A 16,888-nucleotide genomic window follows, 5' to 3' on the forward strand; every position below is an offset into this window, starting at 1 on the left:
TTTTTTTTTTTTTTTTTTTAAAAGGCTCCCGTGGAGGCGCTGGGTGCTGGCTGCAGCCAAGGCTGGGGATGAGGACTGGGCTGTGCCAGTGTTCCTGTGGGGACTTTAACTTGCAGGTTCCTGGCTAGAGAGTCTTGTCCCTCTGCTCAGGGTCAGATCAATCAACATATTTGGGGTCAGGAAGGAATTTTCCCCCGTGGTCAGATCAGTATAGACTGTGGAGGGGGTTATGCCGCCTTCTGCTGTGGGGGGCAGAGCACAGCGGTGTGGCCCTCTTTGCATTCCTTGCACATATTTTAACAACCTTTACAGCAGCACAATGTTGGCTGCTCTGGTCCCCCCTCTTTACCTGTTGTCTGGGGTTATTGATATTGTCATTGCTGTTGTCATCGTCAGGTGTTAGCGTGTGCTGTCCGTGTTGAAGTCCCAGGAATTGCAGTGCTGGCAAGATTGATTGGCAATAGTGGCAGCCAGAGCCCGACACTAATCCTGTCTTAAACATGGACTGCAGGCTCAATTTGGTGGCAAAGATTTGGCCAGGTTTATTGTCTACAGGCACAGCCCTCACGTTTTGGCCTAACAAGTACACCAGGAGCTAAGGCACTCGTACCTGTGACGAGGTCATCGGCACAGCACCATGCAACTCCCCCAGCCCACTGCAAAGTTTCCCTGCTTTCCAGTTCTCCTTTTATACACTGATTGAAACAAATGCTGTATTGCATCTCCATCTTCAGCATCTCAAGCCGTCCTGGACTGTGGGCTCGGTTCACGTTCTGCCCTGCGTGTTCCTGTTGCAACCTTGTCATCCTGCTATTGGACTATCCTACATTTTAACATTTGTCTCTCCCTCCCGTCTCTTGGCAGGGGTGCACATCTGGCCCGTGTGCCAAGTTGTATTTCCATGAGGAGTTCATCTGTCTGTCGGGTTTGCTGGTGACACCTACTCTGACCTGTGCTTTAGCAAAGCCTTTGTGTGAGCAGCATATATTGATGAGTGCTCTAGCGAGATGTCCACTTCCATCAGATTAGGATGTTGTGTCTTGTGTCAGAGTTGGCTGTGCAGTTGTTGCTAAGAGCTTAGACAGTGCATTTGTCTGGGTTGATCCTGATGGGGATGATCCAGCCTCAGGTCGGGGGTTGGACTAGATGACAGGTGCCTTCCAGCCCCGTGTTTCTCCGATTTTCTCTGATCAGATTCAGGTTTGTTTAATGTGGCTGCCCCAATTGCATCCATATGTAAAGTCTTATAAAAGTTTTCTACCAATTTTGTCCAACAATGAGGAATTAGAAAAAATGGGGAGGGGGGAAGAGGGGAGGAAAAGCTAAATAAAATGGAAGCCTATTGTAGTGCTAATCAAATTGAGTTTTGTTGATCTCTAGTGAAAATGTTGGGGTATTTCCCTAAATACTGACTCCCCACTCAATAGAAAATGGCTAATTACATTTTTTAAATAAATAAATTTCTTAATTTTCTCCTTTAATAAATATTTAAAGTCTTGGAACTTGGGATATTTTAATCTGATATGAAGCCTTTATTTTAGTTTTGAATCTGTCCTCAAAGCATTCCCTTTTTGTAGGAAGAGAGTCATTTTTTTTTTTTCCCCAGCTAGGATTGCTGTTATGTCTGTCAGTTTGTTCATCTGTTAATATAGCACTGCTGTCCAGTGTCTTATATGGAGATACCAGCTTTCTGCTGTGCATGTTTCCCAGATCCTGTTTCCCTGGCTCTCTGAGTGCCAAACCCTTTTTACTCCTAGGTTTACTATTAATATTCCTTTGGGGGTGTTATTATTTGTTTGTTTTGCAACCCAGTTTCACAAAATCCTACCTTGGATTTATAATCTCTAAATTGAATGTTGACCTCAAGTAGACATTGCCATGGCTTCGTTACTCATTTGAGTTGTACTTTTCCAGTGTTTAAACCTGGTAAATTGATACAAGCAGCTTGGAATAGGATTTTTTATTGATTTCACTCTAGAGTCTTAAGCTAGCATTATTTTTAACTTTGTTTGATTTAGTAGTAGTCTTTGGTGCTATTGATCTTGAAACCCGTAATGCATTGTTTTATCTTCCGAGGTTTTCTAACTTTCCTGGCCTGGTACTTATGGCTTCTGTTCAAGAAAGCTTTCTGGAATGGAAGTCAGAACACTTGGTAGAGGCGATATCTTTTATTAGATTAACTCAGTATTTGCAAAGAAAAGTGCTACATTTGCTGTTTACACAGTTTCCCTTTGTTCTATGACTGTACCATGCTGCTAAAAGGAAGAAGTGGTTTCATGTGAGGTGGCCTCTCTTTATGTTTCAGGAAACACTACCTGGTTTTAAATGGATTGGAAGCAGAGTGAAAGATCTCCTAGACAATGGAAAAGAAGTTCTTTTTTCATTTGAAGAGTCTATTGGTAGGTATAACAGTGCATGCTGTGTTATCACATTATTCAAATGGGGAAAGCTACGAAACAACAGTGTTCTTAGATGTCTTGGCTTGAAGTGGTATCCAACAAGATCCACCCTCCCCATTCTTCCTGCTATTCTGCTTACTAGCATGGATGTTTTGCCTTCAAAAAGATTCAAGGTACTAGTGTAATAAATGTGGTGGGGCACACTTCAGATCTGCTGGTTGGGTCACAGACTCTGTCACTGCTAAGCTTTTGACCAGGTAGCTAGAAACCCTGTCAGAAGTGAGTTGTCTTGGAGGCCCAGAATTGAACTAAAATAGTCTTGGAGTCCATGGCTGGGGTTACATGACCCAAGTGCTCTTTCCTGTCCAGAGCAGGGGGTCAGACTCAATGACCTAATAGGTCCCTTCTGAACCTAGAAATCTATGAAATCTATCTGTAATGTCTACTCCTCAACTTGCTTGATAACAGTTGTAATGTATCTTGGAATAATGAACATCTTACTCTTATTTTCTGCTTACAGAACTATTCAATGACTTTGTGTTCAATTTAATTCAGCATTAACAATTACAAGATGTTTTTAGATTTACTGTTATATTACATGGTCCATTTTAAAGACTTTTTTTCCCCTTGAATTTGTAGGCATGTGATAGTTAATTTGCCATCACAGAGCAAACTGTACCAGTAGAACATAAGCCAGCTCTCCTTTCTAATTAGACCTGCACTTGTGTTAGGTTCCTTTCCCCAGTCCAGAGCTCTCTTGGTCAGGCACCTAGCAATCTCCATACTGGATCTGGCTAGCGGGCAATCAGATCAGTCGCATATCTTCTGTCTGACAGCAGCCAGTACTAAATGTTTTACAGCAACATGATGTGAGGAACCTGAGCACATACAATTGTGGAGTAACTTCTTGATTGGGAGAAAAGGAGGTGTGTGCATGTGTGTGCATGTATGTGTGCTCCGACCAGCCCATCATTTAATGGTTAGTAGCTCTTAAAGCAAAAAGAATTGTAACTAGGATTTTCAAAAAATTCTAGGGGAATACTTCTTCCATAAAATGTTTCTAGCGTACCTAAGGTTTCTTTTTCAACTCTCCAGTCTGCTAATCAGCAGTCGTTCTAAAGTGCTATCTAAAACATTTTTCATTTCATTACGTGACTTCCAGCACTCATGCTTTTCACTATAGCATCTCCAAGTGCTTTACAACTAAGTAAGCCTCCTGGGAATCCTCTGAGGTTTATTAGGGCTTATATAGGCAGCACTCCAGCCCCAGAAAGGTTTCCATATGTCATATCTAATTAAATTTTGAAGTGGAGTTAAGAGGAGCATAAAACAGTTACCCAAGATGAAATTTGGACCGGGAACAGGCCTGCTTTTAACATCCTACACTTAGATACTAAGTACAAAGAGATTTATAGTGACCTCAAGAGTTACACTCTTATGTTTTAGAAGAGATCTGGAAACAACTTAATTGGCAGTGCTAATTTGGGACATAGATCCTTGACTGACTAAACAGTACTAGCCCATCCTGAATTGGTCACTGACAGCTCTCTCTGCAGCACACAGAGTGTACTCCCACAAATCATCTCTGCTTAACACGGAGGTGGACAATTATTAGGGCCAGTGGGCCATATGGAGAGTTTTGGTGAGCTGTTGCAGACTGGGTCAGCATTGCCTCCTCACTACCTCCCCTGTACAATCGCTCACCAAAACTCCCGAAGTGCCTCTGCTCTGTGCTTGGCTGGGTGAATGTGATGACAGAAAGGGAGGGATGGGCAAGGCCAGGATTATGGGGTGGGATCACAGGGCAGTGACGGCATGGGACCTTGGGCAGAGCCACGATCTGCTGGCAGTATGGCCTTGTGTTGCTTCCACAGGCAGGGCCACATAGGGAGCAGATTGTGGCTCTGCCCTGGGCCCCAGCCCTGTGCTGTGACTGCCTCAAGATCCTGGCCTCAGATGCAGCCCCCTGCCTGCCCATGCCCTGTTCTGTCCACCTGGCCATGCACCCTGCCCGCGTGCGTCCCAGTTGGTCTCTATGGAGACCCTGGGATTTCTGGGCAGTGACAGAGCGGGACCGGGGCCTGGGGCCGAGCTGCGATCTGCTCCCTACATGCCCCTCCCATGGAACCCATGCCCATCGCAGGGCTGTGTGGGCAGTGGATGGCAGCTGTGCCCTGGGTCCCAACCCCAGCTTCACACTGTCACTGCCCTACGATCTCAACCTTGCCTGCCTGTCCCACTCCCAAACACAGCTCCCTGCCCACCCGCAGCCCCATCCCCATCCCCTCCCCCTCCACTTGGCCGTGTGCCCTACCCATGCAGGTCCCACCCCTGGTGGTGAGTGCCAGACAGACTCACTGAGGTGCCCAGGCAGCTGGACCAGGTCTGGTGGCAGTGGCAGCCAGACAGAGCCGCTGCTGGGAAGCAAGTCTGTCTTCTGTGCCATCCCAACGCCACTGTGTGCCTGGGGGGGTAGGACTGGCCACACACGCCATGGCCCGGGCTGCGCCTCAGCTGAGTGGGACTGGGGGACCTGCCGCAGGCCAGACAATCCTTCGGTGGGTTGGATTCAGACTGTGATCCATATTTTGCTCACGTGACATCAGAAGGGATTTTCATATAGTAGAAAGTATAGGTTTCTGTTAGCCTGGAATTAAATTTCACACATCTTTCCAACCCATGACTCTTCTGTTGTCTGGCTCTCTTGGCAGATGGAAGTGTCTGCTCATCAGTACAGTGACTGTTGTTGGACACATGTTGGATGCATCATGAGTATTTAGAGTTAAAGCTTTACCCAAGTAAAACTAACGGAAACAGCATAGCTTTTCTCTATACAGTTCCAAAATAAGTCTTTTGATTCCTAGGTTTCCTGTGTGGCACTTCCGTGTTGGATAAAGATGGCGTGAGTGCAGCTGTGGTGACAGCTGAAATGGCATCGTACCTGGAAACCAAGAACCTAACATTGGCACAGAAACTAATTGAGATCTATGAACTGTGAGTTCTCTTGTTATTTAATACGTTCTACTTTCCCTTTGTAATTTGCCAGAGCTTTGCATGACTGGTGACTATCTCAGTCAGAACAATGTCAGCCACCTGGCAGTAGGATATTGTCCTCTATACAAAACCAAGTACATGCGACCAGATACAGTATTCTATGTTACAGCAGTTAATTAAAGATGGAGATCTTGTCACTTGTGCTTTGTAGGTCAAAGGAGGCTGGTGGATTTTTTTCATGAGAAGAGTGATTGCAGCAGTGTTTGGTCAACACCAATTTCACTCATACCTTACTGTTTGTTGCGTGTACCCAGATATCTGTTCAGCATTGGGTTCCCATTATGCTGGGTCTCCTACAGACAGCAGAGGAGTTTATGTTCTAAAAAGGGAAATGTAGAAGTCCCTTGAACTTGCAAAGACATTTGCTGCTTCTGGCCTGTGAATTAGACTTTGATTTTGCATATCTCCCTTCACTGTTATCTCCAGCCATTGTTCTGACTACTGCTGAACTGAGATTGCTCTTTGAGACGCAGATTATGGTAGAGTAGACTCAGCACAGTACACACCGAGATTGGAAAATTAGCATTGGCAAGGGCAGCTCAGTTTGTTGGAAAGACTTTTTACCGCTCATTTCCTTAGGCCTTACTAGAAATCAGAAAGGTAGAAAGGGGTGGGGTGGCAACCCTTTGGGCTGCTCTTTAGGTCTAGAAAGGGATGGAAGTGTGTTGAGGGTGGAGGCCCAAGGAAGACTAGAGATGGCTTGGGTGTTGTTGCTCTGAGGATAGTAACACAAGGATCAGGTCTTTGACTCAAATTAAATTTTCCAGATTCCAAAAGGGATCCTGTATTGTTGGCGATACACAATTCCTATTCTGTCTCTGCTGCATTCAGTCCGCTTTCATAAAGATGGAGGGCTGTTATATTTTGGGCTTCGCTGTTGGGGCCCATTTCTGGTTGAAGAGTGACATTCACTTCCATTAGACTGAGCTTATCATGCTTTGTTTTATACTGTCCAAGCCCTTTAAAAACAGAAAGGTTGGAAATATTTTGAAATGGAAGTATGGATTCTGAATTGCAAAGTGAGTTCTGCTGGGAGATCCACATTCACTGCCCAAATTCTCATAGCTATGAAAGATCACATTGCATTTCAATGAGTCTTCCCTGAGAGAATCTTTCCTTGCAGGTATGGATATCACATTTCAAAGACCTCCTATTTCTTGTGCTATGACCCTCCTACTATAAAGAGGATATTTGAAAAGCTTCGGAATTTTGATGCTCCAAAATCCTATCCAAAGGCTTGTGGTCCTTTTAATATATTGCACATACGGGATGTGACCACTGGGTATGATAGCAGTCAGCTTAATAACAAATCGGTGAGTTTACATGGTACTTGCATGTGATGGAGGGAATTAGCCTAATGGCTCAAAATCGTGGTCATTAGCCTGTGAATTAATTGGGTAAAAACGGTATTTTTCACAATGGAGAAAGATGTAATGCTTTGGGCTTAAACTTCATTGTTCACATGCAAAATGAATTGAGTTATAGATACTGGGGGAACCTTCTTAAAACAACTGAACTATCTTCCACTGATTTATCACGTATCAAAAAAAAAAAAAAAAACAAAAAAAAAACAGAGCATCAGTAGGTAAAAACTTTAACAATCAGGTTCTTCAAATTACCTTGAAGCTACTGCACCTTTTCTTTTAACTTTGAATTCAAGTAAGTTTCCTAATCATCAAAAAGCCCCCTTGCTTTCCTTAATCAGCTTTTTGAATAGGACGTCATGGCAAGGTTTGATATCACCTTTGCATACTAGTTATAGGCGTTGCTTTATGAAGCTTCAGGGTGTGAACATAATTGGAAAAAAGCCATGAGTTAGTTTAGGTATAGTTCAGGAACACGATAGTACTTGTGATTAGTGGACTGATGGCAAAGCTAAAGGATATTGGCCTTATTGGTAAAATTGCTTTGAACTAGTTCTGGGTTTTTTGTTTTTTTTTTAATTAGTAAGCATCTTATCTATACCCTCTTAACATGGAATATACCATGTTATATGTGATTAATACATTCACCCTATAACAGTTTTTATAGACTGCTTATATGTGGGGTTGCAGATAACATGTATGCAATACAACTGAATGTTGTTAGGTGGCAAGTGTGTGTTTGAATGTTTGGATTAAACTGTTCTTGCTGTTGTTGTTACCACCTAGATTCTGCCTGTGAGTAAGAACAGTCAGATGATCACCTTCACGTTTCAGAACGGCTGCGTTGCCACTCTCCGCACAAGTGGAACTGAACCAAAGATAAAGTATTATGCGGAGATGTGTGCACCACCTGGACAAAGGTGAGGTTTTCCCTCCCTGTGTTGTATTAGACGTGCTGATTTGGACATCTTTGCACTTTATTCCTCTCTGCTTGAATGAACCATATTTCCAAATGTAGGGTAGTGGGTCTATACCCCTACTTCTCGAAGCATGTCCTTCATGCCCTACATGTTACTCAGGCCCTCTCTACACATTACATTTATACTGTGATTAACATGCTCATTGTGACATAAATCGGCAAAGTGCTACATGTGAACCCATAAAATGTGGAGCAATTCATAAAAACATTCCATATACAATGCAGAAAGTTTTTAATTGCTGGTTTTTGTGGCACCTTAAATTGAATCTATGGCTGGGGTTGACAGTCAGCTGATGGTTGGCCCTGCGACTGCACTGGGGCTTGCTTGAGACCTGGGCCAGAGCCAGCAGTCAGCTAATTGTTGGCCAGAGCCTAGATGGCCAGTGTAAGTGGAGGCTGGGGTTATGATCCCTGGCTCCTCCTGCAGCATCAAATAGTGATGGCATGATTGAGATTTGATTGTCCAGTCCCAAAATTGCACCTTCCACCATGCATGGGTGGCATGGCAGGATGCATGATTGTTGGGATTTGGGATCAGATTCCACTGCGCCATTAAGTGGACATATGCCAGGGGCCCTTATTCTTCAGATGGAAGGGGGAAGAGTTCTCCACATGGGAAATGGGGATTGAGTATTCTGCACTGTCAGTGGCATGCACCCAAAGTGTGACCACAAAGTACAGTTGCCTCAGCAGTAGAGCAACTGGAAAGATGAGTTTCAGGCAACTGTTATTGCAGTAACTTTTTATCCATTTCTTTTGGAGTGAAGGACTTTCCTTTTTCTTCAATCTGTGCTTCTACTGACAAGAACATCAACCAGCAGCTGGGGCATGTCCCCCACATGCAGGGGCACGCATTTGCTGCTGCAAAAATAACAGCAGCACATACTTGTGCTGCTGCTTTTTGCTGCTGCGGACATCCCTGCATGTGGGGTTTGATGTAGGGGAACATGCCACACTTCAGGGGAACAGCTGTTTCCCCGCTGCTCTCGGCTCCTAGAGTGCTGGAGCAGCTGGCAGACAGCAAGAGATGGGGAGATGCTCTGACTGGCAGCCAGTGTCTTCCTGGAGGACCAAACCTCCACGTCTGCCAGTGTACACTCCTGTAGCTTGTGCTGCTGTGTTTTTTGGGCATTTTTTTGTGGCTTTTTTTTTTTTTTTACTACCAGGATTTTCTCTTAGAAAATTTTGCTCCCTCGCTGCAAATTTGCAGTGCGGGGCACATTTTAATGTGCCGGGTGTGTGGTTTGTAGCACTGCAAAGAGGTTTGCGGTGCCACAAACCGTATGTGCCTGCACTTCTGGATCCGGCCTAGGACACAATCCACTGTTTCAGGAGTTCCTATCCTTTACATTGGCAGATAATGAAATCATAGCTTTGAATTACTCTGTGTGGCACTCTTCCCATTTCAGCAGGCATCTTGGTTTGTCTCCTCCCCCTTTCTCAAAAGGCTAATTTAGTCAGTGGCTTTGTTCATGGAACCTCATGTGATTGGGGGAGTGGGGGTCATCACAAACCCTTATAGAGTCTAAATTTCTGGCAAAAATAATAAATTCAGCATGATCTCATTACTCACTGTTGACGCCTCCTGTTTTTTCCAAGTTGAACAGGCCTTCGCAGGCCACTTTGGGGTTTTTTTTTCACTTTTCCCCCCCAGAGTGCTAAGTGCCCATATGCCCACACATGCTCCACAGGGGCAAGAGGAGCTATGGATGCGTTGTCTGTGCAAAATGTGGCTACTTAAGGCACCTAAATTCAGATTTGAGCATCTGCTGTGAGGTCTCCAGATCTGAAGATATATTTTAATTTCCAGTTAACAGATTTTCATTAACATATAGAAGGGTTACTGCAATGAACTATCTTTTAATAGATTTCTGTTGTAACAAGGTTAAGTAACAAGTCAGTATTTTAACAGCAGTGTTCATTGTCACAATTAGAAGCAGAATAGCAACTGAAATGCATTACTTGTTCCTATGTTTAAATGTTGTATACAAGGGGGTGACATAAAGAACAAGCAGTGTCTCTCTAGCTCTAGTACAAGGTGACCAAAGCAGTTTGAAATGAGTACCACCCATGCCACATAAAAACAGACAGGGTGCATCAACATGTGCTTTCACTGTGGAATGGACTAATTAATTGATTAAACAGTCAATTAATTAACTCCGCTGTAGGATAATACTGCCTGGGACAAGTACTATCTTACAGCAGAGTAGTTGTGTGTGCTGAAACGCACATGTAGACAGTGACCAGGGCTGGCTGGGGCATGAGGGTGTTACAATGCTGGGACTGCTTGCTAGCTAGCCCCATGCTGTAGCACCCTTGTGCCCCAGCCAGCCTCTCTGCAGCACGTTGAGCCAGGGTGGAGCAGCCCTGGTCTGGCAGGCTGCCCTGGGGGCTCCCAGCCCGGGGCTTCTCCTCTTAGGCTCAACCTGCTGCAGTCCCAGACATACATGTCAACACTGCACCCAGGAGAAATAAACTCTAGGGCCAGCTGCACTGGATTTTTTTGCTACGTGTTAATTGCACATTTGGATGCACTCACTGGGTCTATCCCCAATTCCAGTGACAGTGTAAAGTACAGTGGGAATCACAGGTGAGAGCGATGTGCATCTCAAGAAGCAGTCTGTCCTGCTGGATGTAGTCCAGATTTGGCTCCCTGGCTGCTTTCGTTAAACTAGATTTCTTCGTATGAGCTAGAAGACACCATTTGATCTTTTGGTCTGGCACACATATTAGAGGCCACATATTTTCCCACATATACCTATTTTACTCCCAATAACTTGCTTTTGTGTTTTTGAAAACATGCCTTGGGGAAGTATCCAGTCTGGATTTGAAGCTGCCATGAAATGGAGAAGCCACCTCTTCCCTTGTTAGCTTATTCCAATGATTATATTCACCTTCACTGTTTAAAACAAAAGTCTGGACCAAACTTGAGTTTCTATGGCTTTGAGTCTAGCCACTGGTTCTTAAGCTTTTGTCTACTCTGCTTAAAGCTCTTTAGCAGATGGTAAGAGATCTACATGAAAGTAATTATGTACCGTAATCAAGTCACCCCTTAAGCTTCTTTTTGCTAAGCTAAACAGACTGGACTTCTCAAGTGTTGGAATCCAGGAAGGAGGAATATCAAAACTGAACCAATGACAAGAAGCTTCTGCAGAAAATGCAGGGGCTCTTAAAATGCAAAGTTAGTGTACAGCTGCCATTTTGGCTAGGTCGCTGTTAATCTAACGTGTCCTCTCGTATGTCCTCCCTCTAGTGACAAAACCTTTCTGGAAGAGCAACTACAGAAACTCATTGAAGCTTTGGTTGAGAATTTCCTTGAGCCCAGTAAGAATGGACTGATCTGGCGCTCTGTTTAGTTTGCTACTGGTTGGTTAAAGAAGTGACTCCTTGCACTGCATCACGTGGAACAAAGAAACCAAGAACAGAAGAACTTCATTTAGCATTCATTTAATATATGTGTGTGTGTTACTTAACTGGCTAAGTTCTTAAGACCTATAAAGAAGTAGCATCTTTTTGTCAGTTTTCTTACAAAAAGGCAAGCCTGCCAGACTGATCTGAAAGGAGCTGATGTTATTTTCCTGTTCTTTTGACCAAAAAAGACATTTGCATTAGTGGAAAGCAATTAACTTTAAAACGAAGGACTCCAGAAGGTTACGGCAGTTAAACCCTATGGTTGCTTGAGCTGTTGGGTTTCATGTTCACCTAACTTAAAATACCTTAGCAATTTTTGGTTTGAAAGACTACATCAGAAAGTTCTGTTAGTCGGAAGGGAATAAATGATCACATCAGACTGACAAAAGAAGCCTGCTTCTTCATAGCTGTGGTGTGAGTGTAGGTATCATCTACTGTTACAGGTCTTAATTTACCAAGTATGATAAAAACAGAGTTCTGTAAGTAGGATTTCTAGTTTAGGCAAGTGGTTACAGTATAATTTGTAGCTATTTAAATATCCTTCTGTTATCAAAGGTGCTCTTGGTGCATTCTCTCTCTTCCTGTGTGTATCTTAAGGAAATGTTTACTTGACAGTGAAACAATAGTGGCAATCCATGCAATGCTATTTGCAGGTTAGTTTTGATTGGTCTAACAGTGCCTTTCCTAGGGAGGGCCTCCAAGTGCGAAACAAATTGTACTACATTTTGGGATTCAATTAGTACGTCTAACCCCCAAAGGTCTGTTGAGCATGATGTTAATCCATTTAGGTTTCATCCACTTCATAAACATCCTCAGGTTTTCTGAATCTCAGTCCTCGTTATCTGAGAAGAGAGCATGTGGGGTTTTGTTTTGTTTTGTTTTTTTAAAGGCAGACTTAAAAAGAAGTATTGGGAATACAGAGACTTAAACCCTGGGGGAATTGCCATATAACCTCTTTAAATTGTGCTGTCTGTGTACTGTTCTTACTTGTGAGAAAGGGAACTAAGGGAAATGAGACTGGGGCTGTGAATAATGACCCCCTTACTCATTCTCCTCTCCATGGTTTACAGTTTCACTTGCTGGCCAACCCCTTGTGGTGTCTGCATCCCTGTCCTCCCTATACAATCACTTTCTTTATCCCTTTCTTGTAAGTTTTTAGCTACTACCTATAATTAACAACTGGTCCCTTCTGCTCTGCCTGGAGCCTGATACTGCTAAACCCTTATAAAGTAAAGCAGTTGAGACCAGTGAAAAATGCTATAGTAGCCTTTAAGAAAAACATGCCTTTCATGTTCTGAATGTAGGATGGCATTGGAAAGCTCCTTTAACACCTGAAAAAGGGTTTACTGCTTAGCCTGTTCCTTTGATGCAACATCATGATGGTCACTAAATCAACCGCTAAATCATTGATGTAAACCTTTCACAATAAGGATAGTTATGCTCTGGACTCCTAGCCAATATGGCCCTAAAATAAGTAAATGGATCAAATAGGCATGGAATATACCTGTGTACTTAATCTGCTTAAACATGGCTATAAGACTCCTCCTCTTTTTTTGGTGAAGCTACTGTTAAATGGGTATATAGCCACGTTTATGTAGCCCAAGAGGCACTCCAGTTTAAACCAATGTTTTGCCACTGTTGTTAAATCTTTGACTTTGTCCTCCACCTTATTATACCCTTATAGCTGGACTTCAGAGGGCTGTGCAGAATGGCACCATACGTTTCTCAGCTAGGCGGATGTAAAGAGTACCATGTATCTGTGCGGGTATTGGATATTTCATGCTGACCGAAGCTTTGCACTATGACCGTAAATAAGTATTTTAGTTGTATATGAATGTACGCATACTGCAGGAAGTTTTGTCTGTGTTGCACAAATTCTTATTTACAAGCAATATTTATTTATTTTTATTTCAAGAGAAAAGTGATTTCCAAGCTGTCTGGACCGTTGAGTGAAATGTCTGTAATGCCAAAAAGGGTAATTTGTTGTTGTTTTTTTGTATATTTGATTGCTGTAGTGGGGGCAAATGGGTGAAAGCTCATGATATATTGCACAGCATGGCGGGAGGTACCCGTGAGATGGGAGAAAATCCTCTGTAGCTTGCTGCTTGGTGTTGAATTTCCATAGAAGAAAAGATTCGGGCCCTGCTGAAGTGAGTGGAATTTTTGCCATTCATTTTGCAGGCAGTGGGTTCAAACCGCTCTGGAGTTTTAATTTATTTAGTAATTCAGAAGAGAACAATTCATTTTGGTGTGGCATGAACAAAGCTAAACATTGCAGAAGAAGCAAATAGCGTTGTGTTATGTGGTTGGCCAGCTCTGCATACAGCGTAGCCGATGCTTGATGAAAACTGAGTGCCTCTGGCAAGGAGCTGAGCACTTCTTCCAGTTAAATCAGGCCCCGGGGCTGCAGTTCCAGTTAGCTGGATGTCCTAACCACAACAGAAAGCTGTTTTGTGATAGACATTCAAATCTACTTCCCTAGGAGCTGATTTAGCTGAGTGTGGTCTGGATCTCATCTGCTTAATAGACGATGGAAGCATCTTAGTGCATATAGTCTTAAATGCTTAAAAGATTAAAAATTGGGGCGGTAGGGGCATGGAGGGGGTTGAGCCTTAACAAATCTGAGAAGTTGAGTATCTGTGGTTCTCTTAATCCACAGGCTCACCCCCCTCCCTTCGTCCTTGAGCAGTACGTCGTGGAAGTAGTATTGCTGTGGGAGTGTCGGCGACTGACTCCAGGATGAATGTGTTCTAAGGGTATAATAATTATTGCTGTTCAAATTGCTGCTACCAGTATTTTCCACTGATGTCTCTGTAATGCTTGACGTATCCATACTATTCCATTGGAGGAAGACTTTGCCTTTGTCTTGCCTTTGCATCACCACCTCCCTACTTTTGTTACTGTGAAATGATGTCATTCTGTTACCTCGCTGCTGAGTAACTTTTGGTGTGCCACTGTGCTTCCAAGTGCTGTGGACTTGTGGACTATTCTGAATAGCTTTTGTTTTCACTGTGTGAGAAGGTTAGCAATCCTTGAGCTGATCAACCCCTTCTGGTTTTGTCTTGATGTTTGACTCCGCTTTTTCCTGTTTTTATAATGCGTTTGTAGAGGAAATCTTCATGTTGCAGCTGTATGACAGCCAGTGATTTGTGTTTTGGCATTTGATAAGTTTGAGGGGTTTTTGTTTTGCACTGCTACATACGGAGGGGTTGATCCCGTCTCACTCTAGTTCTGTGGCAAAATCCCCCTGGCTCCCATGGGACTAGGAGATGGCCCCAACAGCACAGGAATTGCCAGCCAATTTTCAATATTTATAATACACCTTTGTACTTGCGTCTAGCCGCCTATCTCATTCAGGACAGGATGGTCTGTTCACTCAGTAGAAACAAAATCATGCCCTGTTGATCACTTGAAGCGGGGTTGACACTGCTGCTCTCCATAACTGGGCAGTACTTCTAGCTGCGGCAGGAGCAGATAGAGAAAGCTCCTGAACATAGGTGCTCCTGCCTGGAAGCAATACCGCGATGCAACACGGACAGCCTGCCAGTTGGTTGTAGAGCAGAATTTACTCCCCTGCTCCATGTGCACTGGGTGTATTGTTTTGTCCTCAAATTGGGAGTGAATAACTAGAATACAGTTAATTTTTTAAGCTCTCTCAACCTCCTTGAACCCACCAGAATTCACTCTTAGACCCAGTAATATGTGAATGGGAATCGCATACTGGGGTCTGGCCGAGAACATCAGGCCAATGCTGAATGTAAAGCTGTTTGTGGCACCTCGGGCTTTTGTGCATGATCATGTAGGAGCTTAATAAATGGAAACCAGCCCAGGGCGGGAGCCAAAATAAAGTAGTTCTACACTCAATCGATCTTCCAAGCCATTAACAGCAACTCAGTTACTTTGCACTGAGTTTAGCAAGCTGCCCAGTTTTCCTTTGTGGGCTCACAAGAGAGCGTTTTCTCCCTTGGTACAGAGGATGCAGGATACAGGTAACTGTTTCAACCTGGGACAGCAGTAAAGTGTGAGGGTCCCCGTACCTGCAAAGGGCAGATCGAGACTGGTTTTTCAACTGTCCCTGCATCTCTGCGGGCAGGATGCCATTATAACACTGCCAGCCCCGGCTCTACATACTTGAGTAGGACCAGTCCCTTTTCATACCACTCCACACGTGCCAGACTGCTACCCTTCCGTGGTGTTCATCAGAGCTTCACATTGGCACCCTTGATCCCGAAGGGGTGGTTCAGAAAAACACCCTTGTTGTGTGCAGATGGGCCTCAAAGCTCCTGCACCGACAGCAAAAGCTTTGGCTTAGTCACTGCTGCTTTCAGGCACAGCCAAGCTACTGCTGTTACGGTAGCAAAGTAACCCCCGAGCGCCTAAAGCTGTGAGCCCCGGTCCTAAAACTGGCCAGGCAGAGGCCCGTTACAGCACAGGGTGCTTGTGTGCCCTCACCGGGGACAACCTCCTCACTGAGACTCCACCTAGGAAATGCCTGTGGCTGTGTTGGTGGGATCATTTGCCAAGACGTTTCTCTCTTGATATAGTGGCGATGAGTTGATGTAATACACGGAGGGCCCAAGACGCAGCCAGCATAGTTGCATTGCAGGGTGGTGTCTGGAGCCCGTGTAGCAGAGCTGTGCTCCCCACGCCACTGCAGCACAGACGTCGTAACCGCAGCTGCATGGCGAGGGTCACAGGTTGAGATCAGCAGTCCCCCCCCCCCCAAGCAAGGGGGATTCCTCCTGCCCCCCTTTCAAGCCTAGCTCCTGGTTCTTGCCACTTGAGGAATCTTTTTGCCATTAAAAGGGAAATTATTAGTCCTAAAATTTAAGTTCCTCTGTTTATCAGTGCTCCTGGTGCCTGTAGGTCCAAATGACTTCAAGAAGCACCTGCTACAAGCAGGCGAGCATTTTCTGCTCCAGTGAAGGGAAGGAGACATGGTGAAGCCTGGATACTGAAAGCCTAATCCTGATTCCAGGTCCATATTCAGCTATTTCCCTTGCATGCTCAGTAGCTGATTCTTCTAATAGTACCCATGATATCTAAAGTAGCATTGTGCTCCTGATGTAGACCCTTAGAGTTTCAGATCTGTACCTGTCCTTGTTACCTATCCTATATCTTTTTTTTTGTTTAGGATATTAGGGTGTATTATAAATACAGACTGAGAATTTGCACTTTTCTGTATGTATTATTACGTGGACTTAGCTGAATGAAGTGTTGTAATAAACGTTCTCTTCGTAGTAGCTAGTCTCCACGTGTGCAGTGTGTGGCTTTTCTTCCCCTCCCTCGAGCTTGCTGGAGTATTTTTGACGCTTCTTGTGGTTGTGCTGTTTAGCAATTTTTGATCAGTAGATGAAGGAAGAAAGTGTGGACTAAACTATTTCGCCATCCGAGTTGCAATGCTAGCTATATAGAAGAGTGCTTACAACAAGTGTCGCATTTCTTCAATATACACGTAATCAAATTATCCAACCTCTCAGGATGGGTATAACATACAGCCTGATGCTACAGCGAGAAGACGGGCCAAGCATGTGTCACGGACATGCTAGACATTTTAAGTGGGCTGAAATTGAGCAGAAAAATTTGAGCTGACGTTTCCTGGTAAGCTCTAAGACTGCAAAAATGTCTTTGCATTGATTTCTAAGTGTGCAGCCCTCCCTCTGAACAGGCCTCAGGCACAC

General features: G+C 44.1%; 1 protein-coding gene across 1 annotated transcript in view; it reads left to right on the forward strand.

The window, feature by feature from the left end:
• PGM2L1 (phosphoglucomutase 2 like 1) overlaps positions 1-16,457 on the forward strand; it is a 55,114-nt gene extending 38,657 nt beyond the window's left edge. Inside the window, exons 10-14 of the mRNA XM_019530561.1 lie at positions 2,306-2,399; positions 5,264-5,393; positions 6,577-6,766; positions 7,604-7,737; positions 11,050-16,457. Coding sequence (XP_019386106.1) covers positions 2,306-2,399; positions 5,264-5,393; positions 6,577-6,766; positions 7,604-7,737; positions 11,050-11,152 — 651 coding nt within the window. The 3' untranslated portion in view covers positions 11,153-16,457. The remainder of the gene's footprint in view (positions 1-2,305; positions 2,400-5,263; positions 5,394-6,576; positions 6,767-7,603; positions 7,738-11,049) is intronic.
• The last annotated feature ends 431 nt before the right edge of the window (positions 16,458-16,888 follow it).

Source organism: Crocodylus porosus, unplaced genomic scaffold (assembly GCF_001723895.1).
Source record: "Crocodylus porosus isolate Cpor-Errol unplaced genomic scaffold, CroPor_comp1, whole genome shotgun sequence".
Lineage (NCBI taxonomy): Eukaryota > Metazoa > Chordata > Crocodylia > Crocodylidae > Crocodylus > Crocodylus porosus.